This window comes from Patagioenas fasciata, chromosome 4 (assembly GCF_037038585.1).
Source record: "Patagioenas fasciata isolate bPatFas1 chromosome 4, bPatFas1.hap1, whole genome shotgun sequence".
Classification (NCBI taxonomy): Eukaryota; Metazoa; Chordata; class Aves; order Columbiformes; family Columbidae; genus Patagioenas; species Patagioenas fasciata.
Genome location: NC_092523.1, coordinates 12,582,976 through 12,600,078, shown reverse-complemented (window position 1 = coordinate 12,600,078; position 17,103 = coordinate 12,582,976). Strand labels below are relative to the sequence as shown.

General features: G+C 37.6%; 1 protein-coding gene across 7 annotated transcripts in view; it reads left to right on the top strand.

The window, feature by feature from the left end:
- SORCS2 (sortilin related VPS10 domain containing receptor 2) overlaps positions 1 to 17,103 on the top strand; it is a 558,451-nt gene that overhangs the window by 482,325 nt on the left and 59,023 nt on the right. For all 7 annotated transcript variants that reach the window (XM_071808553.1, XM_071808551.1, XM_065836197.2 and 4 more), the window contains exons 11-13: positions 1,339 to 1,441; positions 9,689 to 9,765; positions 16,567 to 16,658. In XM_071808553.1, coding sequence (XP_071664654.1) covers positions 1,339 to 1,441; positions 9,689 to 9,765; positions 16,567 to 16,658 — 272 coding nt within the window. The remainder of the gene's footprint in view (positions 1 to 1,338; positions 1,442 to 9,688; positions 9,766 to 16,566; positions 16,659 to 17,103) is intronic.

Below are 17,103 nucleotides of genomic sequence, written 5' to 3'. Positions count from 1 at the left end.
AGAATTATTTGTATGACAGGATGTGCAGTATTACCACCACTTCAAAAGCTTTGTGCCAAGTTTACCAGCCAAGCTAGTGTGCAAATCTACTAGTGTTGCATAAGCAGTGGTTTCACATGCTGTTAGTCCAGGCATCTTTTTGAGCGAGTAGTCATGACTCTCTGTTAGGCTGCATTTCTCATTGTAGAGCTGACTTTGACACAAAGAGGACATTCTTCCTGGTGTGACAGTCACACAACCCACTTCAGAATAATCATGACAATAGTCATTTGTGTCTGGATATAAGGGGCACATCATCAGTCAAGTAGATCTTATCAATATCTCTTTCCATCTTTCATATTTTTGTTTCATCTTAAACCGAGGTAACCTTTGGTTCCCTGGTGTAGGGAATTTTTCACGGTTGCTTGGAAATAAACACCACAGTTAGCTGCATGAAAATGTCCTTTTTTTTTTTTTATTTTCAAAGTTGATGTTGTTTCAGCTTGTTTAGATGTCCCAGCTACCCATAATATTTTGTTATTTGCAAGGCTGTACTTGAAAACCTTGTATATTTCTCACTTACTCTCTGCTCCTGGGCAAAATAAATTCTTTCAATCTGGCCACTTCCAGGGATTTGATCTTTCTCCATGTAACAGAAATGGAGGGCTGAAGTGGCTGGCTGCCTCTTGAAGTGTTTCAGACCATGCTGTACATTTCAGGGCCCGATCTGGAGCTCTCAAATGAGTGCAGGGGTGGCGCAGCTCCCAGGCGGTGCTGGAAGCCACTCCTGATAAAGCTCATGGCCAGATTGCTATGAGCAATGTGTTCTTTAAGTGCATGAGGAGCAAGCAGCAGTAAGTTTCTTAGCAAGGAAAGCTGATCAGATGTGTCCAAAAGTCATTATACTATTTTTCATAGTACTTTTTTGTTGTTGTTGTTAAAAAGACGTTTCAGTACAAACAGTTATTTTCAATCATCTTTTACTGGTTACCTGGGACCAAAAAAATGTGCAATACTTGTTGCTATTAGTTACATTTTTTAAGCAATTGTTCTGTCACAAGGGTTTTTTATACAGTAATTTCATCCTGGCTTTTTTGAGTTTGGAAATCTTTGTCCTGAGACAGTGGCAGACTATGCAAACACCGCTAGAGATTCTTATTAATTACATAGCTGCAGTTAATATTTCAGACTGGACATGGGCTCCATGGGAAACAGCCATTCTCTTTCTCTACAAAGACATAGATTGCTGAAGCTTCTCTCTGACTGGGCTTTCATTATTGTAGAAGCATAACTGTTACCAGTTGGCTTTGTGTTTTGTTTGTTTGGTTTTTAAAATCTGTCATCTTCTTCTCCCACAAGCCTGATTGCTACCTTCACCTCCATCTCCGCTGGGCAGACAATCCCTATGTGTCAGGAACAGTCCATACGAAGGACACTGCACCAGGACTCATAATGGGGGCAGGTAAATGCATGTAACTATTTTTTAAGACCTGAAATTCGGCAGCAATTCTTTGTAGATGTATCTTTTGGTTTATAACAATACAGTATAGAAACATTGCCAATATAAGGCTTTCCCGGCAGAATAATCTGTTATTTGGTTTCTTTATCAGGCAATTTAATAAAGTTAATTGAAGTCCCAGAGCTGTGTCTTCTAGGACAGATATGTAAGGGGATATCTGGATGCTCAGGTCATCTAGATTCAGTGCACACGTTCAGCTTTACCTGGCAAACCTGATATCCTTGTAAACTTACACTTGTTATCAGAAATACTTTACATACAGTAAAGCTTGAATTTCTTCCAGCCTGATCCTTGAAATTGGTAATTCTATGCAAATCAGCAGAACTACTAGATTCTTAGCATATACAGAAGTCAGATTGTTTGAGCCACATCACACACTGTTGGAATTTTACTGTTAGATTTAGGGAGAGCACATCTTCTGGAAATGACCGCAGGTGATAAAGATCTATGAATGTCAGTTGACCACAGTGTGTCTGGGAGCCATCAGTGCCTTGTCCTGTGGAAAAGCTAAATGTATTCTGAGGGTGAAGCAGGTAAATAATTGCCAATGGAGAGAAGGAAGTATTAATACTCTGATAAAATACTGTACAGCAAACTTATTAATAAGAATGTGTACAACTCCGATCATCAATTTTCAGGACCAATGAGCAGGTGCTAAGAAGGACTACTTGGCAGTTGATGGAAACAGAGAATATTTGCAAGAGGAACCTCCTTAGCTGAAAAAAATAAAGGACAATAAGGAATATTATTTTGTTTTTTCCTGTAAGTGGGGTAGAAGCAAGTGATGTAAAGGAGGATAAGAACTGAAAACTAGAAAACAGTTTCTAGCCATAAGAGCCTTGAAGTTCATCCTCTCAATAAGAGCAGTGTGGCTGCCAATCATGAAGGCGAAAGAAACAAAAATCCCTTTAAGATGGAGTTTGGCTACTTTATGGAAATCTTATACAACACAGCTGCTTCTGGTAATGAAAAATCTAACCTGTGACTTAAGGATAGTTTAGATTCTGTGCTTGAAAATAAAAGCACAGAGTCTATTGTTTTAATTTAAAAAATAATTAAACAGAGAACAGCTTTAATGCCTAGAGCATTTGAGAAAAGGCAATAACGGGATGTTAAAATTGCATCTTTTTAAACTCATATTTACGAACAAAAATTCCACTCTATTAAAGTTGCATAAAGAGTTCTGAGGAATGCATATTTTTAACTTATGTATACGTATAAATTGTGCAGACATAATATTAAATTTTATAGCTGCATATTAAAGTGTTCTTTATAATAACTGCTTTGCTCCCTTTAAGAAATGTAATATGATTTTGCATTTACATTTGATTTTCGTACATTTTAATCTTGGCAACAGCTTCTGTTTCTCACAGCATCAACTATGAAATGTGTGTCAATTGATGTGTAAATTTTTACTATAAACTTGTGAAGAACTTTTCTATGAAAAATGTTTAGAGAAGTGTAGATTTTTCAGGTGCTAGTTTACAATAATTGCCTGCTTAGCTTCCAATCCAGATGGCAAATCAAGCAGGCAGTAAATTCTGCACATTCACATGCATTGAGGCAGTGCTGGAAAGTTCAGTTTACTTTTTGTCATATCAGGCCTAAGTACATTGCATACATTGTGAGAAATTTATATCAGTTTTCACAAAAGTAGCATACCAGGGTGCTATTAGAATAAGGATGAGGGAACAGGGAGATGATTGAGCATTTCCAAGTGTGTTTTGGAGTGAAGAAGCTGCAATTCGCTTGGATTTTTCTCATGTCAGCATGTTCCCCCATTCTGATGGTGTGAATCACTCCCTTGGCTAAACACATCTTCTGCTTGCCAGGCAAAACCTGTCTATCTGGGATATTTAAACACAAATTGGTTGTATGTTTGTTCTACACTATGACTACATGTTTACAAACCATGAAATTTTAGCTTATTGTGCATTGACTGAAGAGATGTTACAACTGTATTAATTACCAGTAGTCTAGGCATGGTGCATCTCGCTTTTTGGATTAGGTATCTGCATGTATGCTAAATTTAGGTGACTGGAAGAGATTTTCCATATTAGAAGAATTATCAAAGTGTTGCACATGGAGATTATTTATTTTCACTGTGAGAATGTCTAAAATCACATGTGAAAATATGGGTAAGTGCAGTGATAAGTAGTGCTTAAAACATATAAATTAATAGTAAATTGGAAATGAAAGTAAACTTCCATATTTGTTTGACCTGGTAGGTACTTGCCAAAATACCTGAGCAAAGACGAACTTTTAATTGCGCTCTTGAGATCTGTGTTTTTCATAGCTAAACCACCTTTCCAGAGAGCTTGGCTGGCCACTGGTCATCACAAAAATACATTGCTTTCTTTCACATCCTTGTGCTATCAACAGCTGACCTGGTGTGTGCAAAGTTACGAATATCTGGGAGAAATATGTTGAAAGGTAGTTTGTAGCCCTGTATTCTAGTTTTCAAGACTGCCACCCCTGCAGGGATAGAACGTATGCTTTTATCCAGTTACTTTAAAGCTGGTCTTTACTCAGGACAAGTGAAAAGCAAGAGAGGATTTCCTGTATCCCAAAGCAATTTGGAAATGCTTATAAGAATGCAATTAATAGAAATGAAAGTTGACTGCACTTAATTAAAAGATGCAAAAGGCAGACCAAAATGTTTACTAAATTGAAGAAACAAAGTGTCAGAACATGACAACAGCAGAGTCATACTGACTCAGGCCAAGAGTTCATCTAGCACAGTCTCCTGGCTCTGCCAGTGACAAAAGCCTTTGGGGAAGTGTGTATAAAGAATTCGGGTGTATATAGGTCCCCACCCCATGTTTTGGGAGAAAGCACACACATGGGACTGTTTCTGATAAGTTCTGTGGTCAAGACACAGCACCAGGTTTACCTCTCCTGACTGACACCGCTCATACCTTGGCCTTCTACCCTCAGGCGCATCTCTCATGGCTGGGGACATGCCACACACCTCAGTTTCAGCACATCAGACACCATTTTCGTGGCCTATACTATAACCCTCATGTTACTTCAGGTAATTTGAACTGAAAACAAAAACCAACCAACCACACCCCCCAACCCTCCTCCCCCAACACACAAACCACACTCCAAAAAGAAACCCAAACCATGGCCATGGCCATGGTTGCACCACCTGGGGAGGGCTGGGGCTGAGCGTTTGGTGGTGTGATCATGGTTGAGTCATGCCAACAGGCCTCAAGCCTGCAGGACAGTCTCTGGCCTTCCTTTATTTAATATATAGGTGGTGCTTGCAATAATGCCCTTATTAGGGATAAAATATGAATCTTTAACAATGTCTTGATCAACAATATGTTTAAAATTGGATGGGAAATGGAGAAAGCAAAGGTGAAGCAAACGCTCGTGGTAATTTGAAGAGCATTCTTTCCTGTTCCTGTCATTTGGCTACAAAAAGGATATAAACTTGAGAAGCTTCTACAAGGTGTTTCAAAAAGATGGACCCAATTTCAAAGCAGTAGGGATTTTGAATTGGGTCTGTCTTTTTGAAACATCCTGCATGTTACAGACAAAACTTCTTGAAACTAGATGGCAAACCGCTCAGTATCATGTGTTGGAGGAATTTTCAGGCCATTTAGATCAAAAAGTGATGTTAAAATGATACCATTTGTAGCTCTGGCTTATATAGCATTCAATGATTACCCATTCCAGATGCAGTAACTTTTTCAGTATGAACATGAATTGCCTTCAGTGTATTATATTACCTTTACTTTTACCACAGATGGATTTTGAGATCTAACACAGACTCACTAAAATGATAGAATACTTTCCGTGTTGTATTTGCACACCTGAGGAGTTACTGCAGACATTTTCAGCTGCAATAAGGGTACAGGTTTTGGGGTGATTCAGTAGGCAAACAGCACAGGTGTCCAGTACAGTCTGAACACTTCAGGACGTGTTCATGGTACTTACAAACTGTAACTGTTGGCTTCTAGTCTTGGGACTGAGCATAATTTGACTGTTTTTCACCTCCTGTATCACTTGGTCATGACATCAGTTTTGCACATGTGTTATTGGTTGTCACGCTTACAAATAAAGTTCATAATTCCACTCATATATAGCATGGAAACTTTGAGGATGCTTTGGTTGTACTTTCTGAGTGCTGCTGTGCCTTTGTAGTCATTTGTTTGTAATGTTATTAATGTCAGGGTTTTTTGCATTTCATTTGATCTGAATTGGAGCTGTTGTAAAGGGGTTTATGGGGTGCTACTCCGCTTAGTCCAGTAACATGACACACTGCGAGGTAGCTAGAGCCTTGAAGTAAAATTATGCAATTTACTTTACATCTCAAAAATAACTGAATATCCGAAATCTTTGAAGTTATGTTTTATTAGAATATAAAAAATAAAAAAATGTAACTCTTTAAACAGAGAAAACTCATAACTCTTGTGAAACGCACGTTAAATAGAAAGGTTTGCAAATAAAACTGCAGTGAGTCCACTAAGTTCTTTGAAGGACTTAGTTTTATTCCACTTCTACTTTTTCAGGCTAACAACTTTCAAAGATGCCCTTGGCTTAAACTAATCACACACCCCTCTGTTTTCCTATGGAAATTTCCTTCTGCCTGTCACTCCTGAGATGTGGCTTCTTCCCCCTGCAGATAACCCCCTGTACTTTGCAGGAGCCTCCCTGTCTCCATTGGTGATGCAGATTTCTTGCTTGCTGCCTCACCTGCTTTTTCTTTCTGAATCCACTGATTCTCTTTTTCCACAAGACATTGTCTGCAGTGGCAAACTGCATTGTCTGCACATAGCAAACTGCAATTAATTTGAAAAGTTTTATCCTCAGCTACAGGAAGGGTTTTCTTATGTGCTCAAAGACTTTGTAAAGTTTGCAAAATTATGTAATATAACTGTGTCTCCTAAAAAATCTGGAAATATTGGAAACTGCAGCCTTCATTAATGCACAGAATATTATGTCAGCAATCAGAAGTTCCTGCATGCACCTCCTCTGGGATTTTACCCTTGGCCTGTGGATGGGCTACTTTCAGAGGTCGAAGAGCAGTGAAGTCCTTTTTCTCAAGGCAGTACACCACTCTTTATACCAAGTCTGTCACCAGTTGTGTTTTTTGACAGAATGGCATTTCTCTTTAATGATAATTGAGTCCACCTTCTCCTTTTGCTCTTTTACCAAGAAAAGGCAATAAAGGTAAAACCACAGCTGGGTAGAAGTACTGTCTGTCTTGTTACAGAGCTGCAATTACAAAGCTGTTGCTAATATCTTTCAGTCATTACCACATCAGCTGGATATAAAAGACTTTCTAATGAAGCACAAGTTGATGCTGTTTAGTTTACAGACTAATTTTCCATTAGCTAAAGCAATTTACCACTTCACTCTTTAAAGTGCAAATCCATAGCAATTCTCAAAATGAAGACCTACTCATCCAAGTAAATTTCAGGAAGTGGTGAAAAGAGATAGAATAAACAGCATTTATACAGAATCAAAACTAGCAGTGCTTTCATTGAAGTTATCTGTGCAAAAAAGGGTGTAGACTGACAGCAATAGTTTAGATTCTAGCAAGCAAATAAATACTTCTATCCGCAGATATCCCAAAGAAAAAGTTCCGCAAGTAATTGCAGAAGCACAAGAATATACTCATTTGCAGAAATGACATATACCAGTGAAAACTATATAAAGGAAAATAAGAATAGCAGAAGAAATATGTTTTATATAAACAGCAAATCAAACCTTCCTTCCCTTCCTTCAGTCCTGAGAAGGTGATTTCTCATTCATACCTCCTCCTAGTGACCACATTAATCTTAGCTACACAAAGCTGATGGCATCTGGTCCTAATTCCTGATGAGATCCGAGATAATTTTTCTTGATCTTTGCTTATATGGGTTTTTAGGATTCAAAGTGATAGAAAGTTCAAAATGACCATTAACCAAATAGATGTAAATAAACCTGTGTTTGGGGAGAAAATACAACTACGAATTTTCCATTACCTAAAGCAATTTACCACTTCACTTTTTAAAGTGCAAATCCATAGCAATTCTCAAAATGAAGACCTACTCAGGTGCTTTCATTTTGGAACTATCTCATTAGGCAATATTCACGTCGTAATCATGTTTAATTGTTGGAGGTTTTTCTCTTATCCTGGAAGATCTGCCTAACTGAATGCAACATGACTGTATCCAAAAGATGTAATTTTCCAAGGACTACTGGACAGAATAAACCCAAAAGTTGAGTCTGTTCTTAAAAAACCACAAACCAACAAAAACCAAAACGAAACACCAAAAAAAAAGAAACAAAAACCTTTTTATTAGACCTATGGTCCTTCATTTTGAACACTGATGGTGTGGTTATATTAATAATTTTCTGTCATTTCCATCATGGAGGCTTCATTTTGACTGCTGGTATCACTAGAGCCTTTATTTCTTAAAGCTAGGCAGCATTGTGGAGAAATGATAACCCTGTTGTGAAGCCATATGGTGGCCCTCACTACAGATATCAAGCCAGTGGTGGGAAGGTGAGACCATGGACCTTCCAGGCAGGCGCCCACAGCCTTGGTGCTGGCTTAGTGGTTGGCTGCTTCATGGAGGTGTTTCCAGGGAAAGAACAGGGGCTGTTCACTGCACAGTTACCCATTTATCTTCCCTCCCCACTTACCACAACTTCTGTCACATCCAATGGCAGTCATGAGGGTCATTACTGCACTATGAGCCTGTGCTGATGTTGGCGTATTTTTAATCTTACAGGTTGTACATGAACTCCATCCATATGAGCCTGGGTCTTAAGTATGTGTTCAGTTCACATCACCTTCATGCACTGACTTTATCTAATCTCCTCATTGCCTACAGGAGTATGATGTTATTTTCAAAATGATATGGCCAACTAAATCAGTGCTGGATTACTTGGTAAATGAGAGAAGATGGAGTAGTTTGGAAAGACTGAAACCCAAGAAAGCACAGGGGCATCTTCTGAAATGTTAGCTGCAGTTGAAAGAAATGCACTAACTGCTATAAATTCCCTAAATCGGCATAAGGAATATCCTAATACAGTCTAGGCTATATTTAGGGTTAAATACCACAGAGTTATAGTGATAAACAGTGGAGCACATGCAGTCTTGATGGTCCAAGTAGAGCATGTATTTTGGGCAGTGAACACTGTCATTCCTCTCAGAAACCTTTCAGCACTAATGAGCACACTCTGCATAAACAGATCTGTTTTGATGGTAAAAAACTAGCTACTTATGTAACACAGAAGTGCGATTTCACACTGCTAACCTAATCTCAAGTGTTTTCTTTCCTCATCTCTCCTGCTTAAGAGGATCTGATAACTTTTATCTTATTTTTACTGTAAAAACATGCAAACCATATATTTAAGTCAAAGTCCCCTGGAGGATATAATTTAGAAGGAATTTAACTATGATTGCTTCTCCCCTAGAATACTGCAAACTGCCTGGTGGTTTAATAGTTTGCTATTTGAAATATTGCTTGTTAAAAGCTGGAGGTCTTGGTGTTCGGAATTGCATTTGCTAAGATCTTCTTCCACAAGTTTGTTTTAATACTTCTGTTTGCTTTGCAGCAATCTGAATGCTAGCTGCTGCTTCTCAGTGCTTTTCTCAAAATATTCAGTAGCTTCCACGTTAATACTTCAGTAAATCAAGTAATTCTGCTTTAGATTATTTTGAATTTACACATTTTTTCAAAGCCCCTTCCCCCTCTTTTCAGTGTTACGTATTTCTCCAGGTTCTAGATTTTGTCACCACTTTATAAAGTCTTACAAATAAAATGTTTTTATTTGAACGATTCAAGTTTAAGATGAATAATTTCACAGAATGTGATTAGGGTTAAGATATGGCTTCTGATTTTATGTGTGTTTCAGACTTACATCTTAAACACATGTTGTTTTCTAATAACTTTTCAGCATGAACTAACAAAGCTAAAATGTTGGTTTGACCTCTGTTTCAGTATTAGAATTAAGCCTCATTGGTCCCACCTATAGATAGTTAGCAATGTAAAGAAAGAATTTGTAAGTGTACATACATGTTTTTAAGAGGCTTTTTCTGGCACAACCAGAAATTTAGCCTGCTGATCATCTGAGTTGGTTTCTTGTTCTGACCTAGAAGCTTCTCACTCTGACTGGTGTCAGGACTAGATCCAACATCTCTTGCTCATGTGGATGCAACCCTTGTTTCCTCCTGTTTTCTGACAGGTAACCTGGGGTCCCAGCTGGTTGAATATAAAGAAGAGATGTATATAACGTCGGACTGTGGGAACACGTGGCGTCAGGTAGGAAATGGAAGCCATCAAAGGCACCTGGAAATAATTTTAATGTACCAAAAAATGATTACTTTTGTAATGCTTAACTGATCTTTTTATACCCACTGTTTTGAGGGAGATGACTGGTATTATCCCCATCTTGTTTGGAAACTGGAAGAGACTAAGAAGGTGATTTGCAAAGACTCAAATTTGTTGGGCTGTCAGGTTTTGTTGAAACTCAAATATTTTGTTCTCTTTAAAGATCTCATAAGTATCTTGTATAAAAAACATTGAGTCTGTGTCAAGGGTTTAGATTGCGGGATGACAATAAAACCCTGGCAGATGTTAACCTCCTCTCCCCACCCTCCTTCCCCCTTTTGTCCCTCTCTCTCCCCGCTTCCCACTGCGGACAGGCGATCGGGACGAAAAAAAGGACAGAGAGAAGAGAGTTGGAAAAATTAAAAATGTTTTACTAATGCTACTGATAAGAATAGAGAAAATAATACAAAATATACAAAACCAATCTTGAAAGTCCCAGCAACTGCAGAGCTGGCACCCGAAGTCCTGGACTGGACTCTGCAGCCAAGCGGAGCTGGATTCAGTCTGTCACTAGGCCTCAGTTCGCAGGGAGGACTAGCAAGGTCCTCTCCTAATGTCGGTCATAAGCAAAAGGGACAAAAAAAAGGGAAGGACGAGATCCTCGTGATGTCCCATTTTTAGATGAAGTATTCATGTGAATAGACTGTTATACACAGTTGGTCAGTTTCTTGGTCACCTGTTTCTTGTCGCCCCACTTGTGAGATGTGAATCTGTCCTTATCAATAAGTTTGCATTCCATTGCTATGCTTACCAAAACATGTATCTGGTTCTCCAGGAAAATGCAGCTAATATGAAGGCTTTAGCTGACAGGCAAATTCACTAAAAGAGAAACAGTCTGTTTAGGTTTTTAATAATTTTAGCAATCTTTCTGTGCTAAGGATAAAGTAGACTTGGGCTGCATATTGCAGTACAAATAGTCAAAGCTAAAAGACATGATTTAGGTAGAAAGACAGAAATTTTCCTGCTTCATAGTCTGAAAACTGGTATTTAAGCTTAAACTTTGTTCTTCATTAAAACTGAAAAAGCAAAAAGGGTTTAAAAAAAAGCCAAAAAGCAACTTCGGATGTGTTTTAATATGATTTAATAAATTCTGTGACTATAAACAACAAAGTATTAAAAAAGAACAGTAATATAGTAGCTGTAATGCCATTTGAATTCTAAACGTCTTTTGCTTCAATTTAAACATTGTACCTTTATTATGTGTTTTTTCCTAAATTTCTCTATCTCAGCAGTGCTTAATCACAAGAATCTATTCTTTCTGTGTGTATATGGTCTGGAATGTATTTGTAACATGTATCCAGGAGGAAGAAAAAAACCAAACAAAACCCACAAACCAAACAACAACAACAAACACACACAAAAACCCCACCAAAATCACAAAACAACAAAACACCGTCAAAAGACAAAAGTATATCAAAAAGTCATTTAATTTCAATTGAGATAGTGTTTTAGTGTACAACTGAAATAAAATTAAGCAATATTGCTTTCTGAGAACAAGTAAGTGTTACTAACCTTGAGGACATTAAGATGAAAAGAGGAAAATACAGTCAGTTTCTTATATTGTTATTGTAGGCTGCCATTAATACTAAACAGAAGGACGATTTTAAAGAAATACTTTATTTCTGTCATGATAATGTTTTTTGAGTTTAAAAGATAAAATTTTATGCCAAATTCCTTCGTGAAATGTAGCAGATGATAAATAGGTGTTTAAATGCAAACACTTTCCAGGATTTACAGTGGGTACTTAGTTGTTTAATATTTTCTAGAGGCCTCTCTAATAATTTATTGTTACCATTTGCTGAAGTTCTATCGTTTTTCTGGGGTGAAAAATAAGAAGAAAAGAGCGAAGGAGATCATATTCATATTTTTGCTGATTTTAATTTATGACACACTCAGGCAAATGTTCTGTGATGAAAATTGACCTTAAAATGACTATTCATGCTGTAAAATCTGACAAAAACTGATCCGTCATTATGACAGTCAAAATGAAAACCACCATTGTTACCTTTTTTTTAATTAAAACTGCTGCAAAGCCTTTGAAAGAGCTAACTCAATCTTAACATTTGTGATTAGAATGAAAATGTAGATTATTGTACATATCTTATGGCCTCACCATTCCTAATCAAACAGTACTTCCAGAGGACAGCGGTACATTTCCTTTCTCTGTTGGAGTCCGTGCAACAAAACATAAGGCTTCAGTCAGATGATATGGGAATTATTTAGACAGTAAATTACAGGTTTCCTGAGCTGGCAAAAGCAGAACAAAGCTGTTGTTTTGGCAGAACTCTTTTAGTGGGTTTAGGTCACTGACTTGGAGCCTTTGCGGTTGCCATTAGCAAGTGCGTGTCACCTTTCTCACATCCCCACGTGATGTTGCAGAGCTGTCTGCAGACTCGAAGAGGATCAGTTTGTGCTTGAGTAAGGGACAGACCAGCACAGAAAAGTAAATATAAAAGATCTTGAAGGAAAGACAGTTCAAGGAATTAATTAAAAGCTTTCTTGAAATAATACCAATATTGGTTCATAAGAATATAAGACTAGGAAGAAGGTTAAAGATCACGTAATTCAACTATGTGCCCCAAGACAATATCAAACAAATTAGGAACATCTCTAACAAAGGTTTACCAGATCTGTTTGTTAGTCCTTCAGTGTAGGAAATTCTGCAGTCTGGCTACATGGTGTTTCACCATTCTTCATAGATTTTTCTGAATATTTAACATAAGCTGGACATGCTTTTTGCTGTTGTTCTTGATGTTTCAGAGATTTTGGAAGGTAAGTTGATTTCTTCATGTCTTTGGAGAGGAGTAGTTTCCTGTCGCCTCTGAATAACTTTTCAGATGTTGAAAGGTGATCATCCTGTCTACCCAGAGTACAGGGATTTTTCCCTTGGGAAACAGAAAACTCAAGTTCACTGATTTTCCTAATGGATCAAATTTCTAAAGTGCTTTTCCTTTTTGTTGCTTATTGACTGTCATGGCCTATCCAGTATGACAGACCTTTCCTGAAGTGTGGTAAAACTGGATGCAAAATTAAAAATTTTATCAGTACTAAACAGAATGAAATTATTACCCTTGGTGTCTTGACATTACTGGTACCTCATTTCGGAAGATTTCTCCTCTTTGCACTAGCAGCATCACGTTGTTGACTCAGATTCGGTTTGTGATTTATAACTGGGTCCAGTCCCTGAGTTCCTGAATTTTTAATACATTCTTAGTTTAACAGTGATCTACTGACCATTTTCCTTCAACAATTTCTTAACCAGCTGTTTACACTTTAAATTATTTGAACCGAACCTGTGTTTCCCTAGTTTGCATGTGGTAAGGTCATATGAGAGTTCAGGAAGGCTTGCTATGGTAGGACATACACCCAGTGTTCATAGTAGCAGTAAAAATGCCCAAATGAGAGTTTTGTGAAATTAAGTAAATAGTGGTGATAAATGGAAAAGTAAAAACAAGGATTCTGATTATTTGGAGCCACAGTACCACTTGGGCTGGCACCAGTTGTTCTCCTACTATTCTTTTGCATAATGCCTGAGCTGCTTGTTTGTCCCTTGAAACCATTGCTCTTGGTGTCTACCATTTTAATGTAAACTGAAATTTGTGTCTCTATATGGTACAACATTGCACTGTAAATAGCAGTAGTTTAGGAACTGATGGACAAGTAGTTTAGCTATCTGTGCAGCAGCAGCGATCTGGCCTGCATGAGAAGGGTATCTCACCTTAGATGGGCTTAGATGTGAACCATGGGGATGTTATCTAAGGTGAACTTGTGGGACAGATATGTCTACTTGGAAGATTTCTCTATTATACCAGAAAAAAACAATATCATAGAATGTGTTAATGAACATGATACTGAGTCAGATAAATGAATGTTGCATCCTGGGAGAAATGGGATACCTTTGAACATGATTTCAGACCACGCAGGTTTTAAACTTTTATGATTTCCCCCCTGTGGGGTCTGTTTTCAGTACTGATTTTTAAAATATTAGGATACTCTGTCAGATGCTAAGGGTGACCTTGTTTATACATATGAGTGTTTTAGTTAAAAAAAAAATCTGTTCACAGTTATGGTTGCCATTGCTGTTTCAACAGCATCTGTTACAGCACTGTGTTTGAAGTAAGAGAAAGGTCCAGCTTTCAAAAGAAATTACTTAAAAAGAAAAAATCAGCAACAGAAAACTTCTCATGTTTGATCTGCTACTAAAGTAGCTAGTGTTGCAACAAAATGCTCAATTAAGCTAGTGAAGTTACACAGAAATTCTGTTGTTTGTCTAGTAACTAAATCGAGATCTCTAGAGCTACAGTCCAGTTTGTTGGATATTATTTCTCTATGTCAAATTATTTTGTATCGAAGCAATTTGTAAAACCTTTGTTCAAGCAAGAATACATGTCTTTCTGCAGACATCTTAAGAGATGTATGTTAACACCTTTAAGCACAATAGGAAAGGCTGCAATCTCAGCCTCTGTCTCCTGGGAAGGTCCAACTGGCTCATTCTGTGACAGAAAACTTCTGCTTCCAGATTTGAATTTTAAATGGCTGTCACTTGGTGAGAGAAGCAAGTGTCTTTGGGCATTTCTAGTTACTTTTGAAACGTTTGTATCTCAGAGTAAATTATGTGGAATATATTTCTCTAGGATCGTTTTAAGATGTTTTTGTTGACTTCGTGAAGCTCTCCTAATTGCTCCCAGCAGATATTCCTGCCTGAAATAGCTGCTGAAGTTGTTAGGACAGACACGGGGAAAAAAAAAAACCATTTAGAGCAGAGGGAGGACAGGGAGAGAAAAGAAGTTGACATTATGATTGTGAAGCACAGAACATGCTCAAAAAATTACAGAAAGAAAAAACATAGAAATAGGCTATAACTATCTACTTCTGTAGTAGCTGGCTACTAGTAAGGATCATAATAACTTTATTACCTGGCTTTAGTTAGTGGAGACATATACATCAGAATCAGTGGCTGACTGAACATACATATCTCATGTTCCTGGGTTTGAAGTTCAGCTCTGATGCTGGGACCACCTTTGCCTAAATCTTTGCAAACTGTTTGTATTTCTAGAAAGTACAGGTAAATATTTACTTTGTGCTGAACTCCACAGTCATGAATTTGTTCATTCTTTTCAATATACTGAAGATGCAGAGTCACTTTATTCAGGAATGTAATAAATTTTGGTTATTAAATGTTTGAAATGTGTGCAAGAAGCACATGATATAAAGGTGCCATTAATGTACCTGTAGTGCATCTGCTCTTCTTTACAGTGTGCCAGGTGTGCCAGGTGGTAAAACTGGGGTGCTAAAATGGTGCCCTAGGATGTGCCACAGTGCTTTTCTTGGAAAAACTCGTTTGGATAAAGTGATGCAGATACCAGCTTCCTTTATCTTCAGTGCCATGGGGAAGCTCTTGGACACTTCATGCCCCTATTTCATTTTGATTTCAGCAGAAGTTGAAAGTTTAGAGGAGGATCAAAACTGTGCTTGCTTATCTGACTCCAGCTGATCTCATCCTTTTGAAGTGCATCTAAAATTAATGTCTGTCCTTTACCGAATTCTATTCTAAAATGTGCAGCTGTGTGGAACAAGTAGATAGGACTGTAAATGCCTCATATCAGGGTTTTACCTCTAAATTGGCAACATAGGAAAACTGATGAGACACTTGAAGCCCTTGGATTCCCATAAAATATGCTCTTACTAGATGAGAGGAAGACCAAATTCTGAACTCAAATGCTTACTATTTTTGAAGTAATTGTGAATGTGCTGTAAGATATTTCCCCCCACCCCGCCTCTGTTTCAGTCTTGCTGATAAATCCTCTACATGTAGCATTTAGTATTGCCAGAAAATAGAAGCATTTATTATTGTCAGTATTTTTTCATTCACAAGTAAAGCTAATCTTTATCTTTTTCGTCTTTGCTTTGTCAAAGTGTGTAGGAAACCGCATTGCTGTCTGTTGACTGCTAAGTATGTGTAGTAACCCTCGCTTTATCACCTGCTCTTATGTGAAATGAACTTTCACAGGCTAATAACATGACTAAACCCTGTCTTAAAACAGATTTCAAAGGTTAAAAGGGAATATATTTATATGTTCATTCATTTTAGTACTGCTGATGAACTCTAGAAAATTAGTTAAAAGTAATTAGGAAATTTTGAATCCTTTCTACCATTAAATCAATATTACATGTATTTTGATTCAGAACTCAGGCCAGGCTCTGCATGAGATCACATAAAGTTTGAATTTAAATAAATCATTGACACCGGACATGCAGAAAACGTGCTTGCACCAATTATTTCAAGTTCTGTAGAGTCTGGACAACATGGAAAAAGTCACGGAGGCAATACTTTTCCTATTTTTTCTGAGAATTAAACTACGAAGCATTTTATTCTGCAAGATACACAGAATATGGCAAGTACCAAAGTAAGGCGATAGGTCACTTGGTGATATATAGTAGGAAGGAATGAAGAATGCATAACTGTGAGAAATATAAGCTTGAGCTAAAATCATTTTAGACAGTTTAATCTGACTGTGATTTGAACCTGAACGTTTTCTGATTCACCTGCTTAACTTTCTTTTCTTTTACAGCTGGGAGAAATATAAGAGTTAAACTGACTTCTATGTCCTTTACAGTTTGAACTGTGGACATTGTAAAACGGATAAGTCTTTTAATCCCGATTTGCTTGTACATTTTAGTTCTGCTGTTTTGTACAGTTGCTTAGCTGGCCTTCTTTTGTCCACCTTGTAGGTCTTCGAAGAAGAGCATCACATCTTGTACCTGGACCATGGTGGAGTTATTGTGGCCATCAAAGACACCTCTATTCCTCTGAAAATACTCAAGTAATCCTACAGTCAATTAGAGTAGAGCTGTTGTGTATTTGAGACCTCAGGCAAAGTTCAGAGTTTAAGATGAGCATTTTGTTATGATTATGTGTCAAATGTAGGTGGAGTCAGCTTAATTTAACATTCATTAAGTCAACAAAATGCAGGTGCATGTTTTCTCAAAGATTTTACTTCATGGTGCTGAAGGTACCATGGCATAATGCATTAATTACAATAAACTTTTCTTGCATCAGTGTAGATATTTTTGCTTAAAAGGCTATCCTGGAACTCAACAGTGCAAGCCATGTTCAGCGTGATTTTTATCTGCTACAGATCTGCACAAGCAGTATATGGCAATGATGCTCGACTTATGATGCATATAAGGCTTGTGTATCCAGTCAGGACAGTTTATTCCTACTGTAATAAAACTCTGTCCCCTCAAAGGGCAACAGTGAATGGAGAT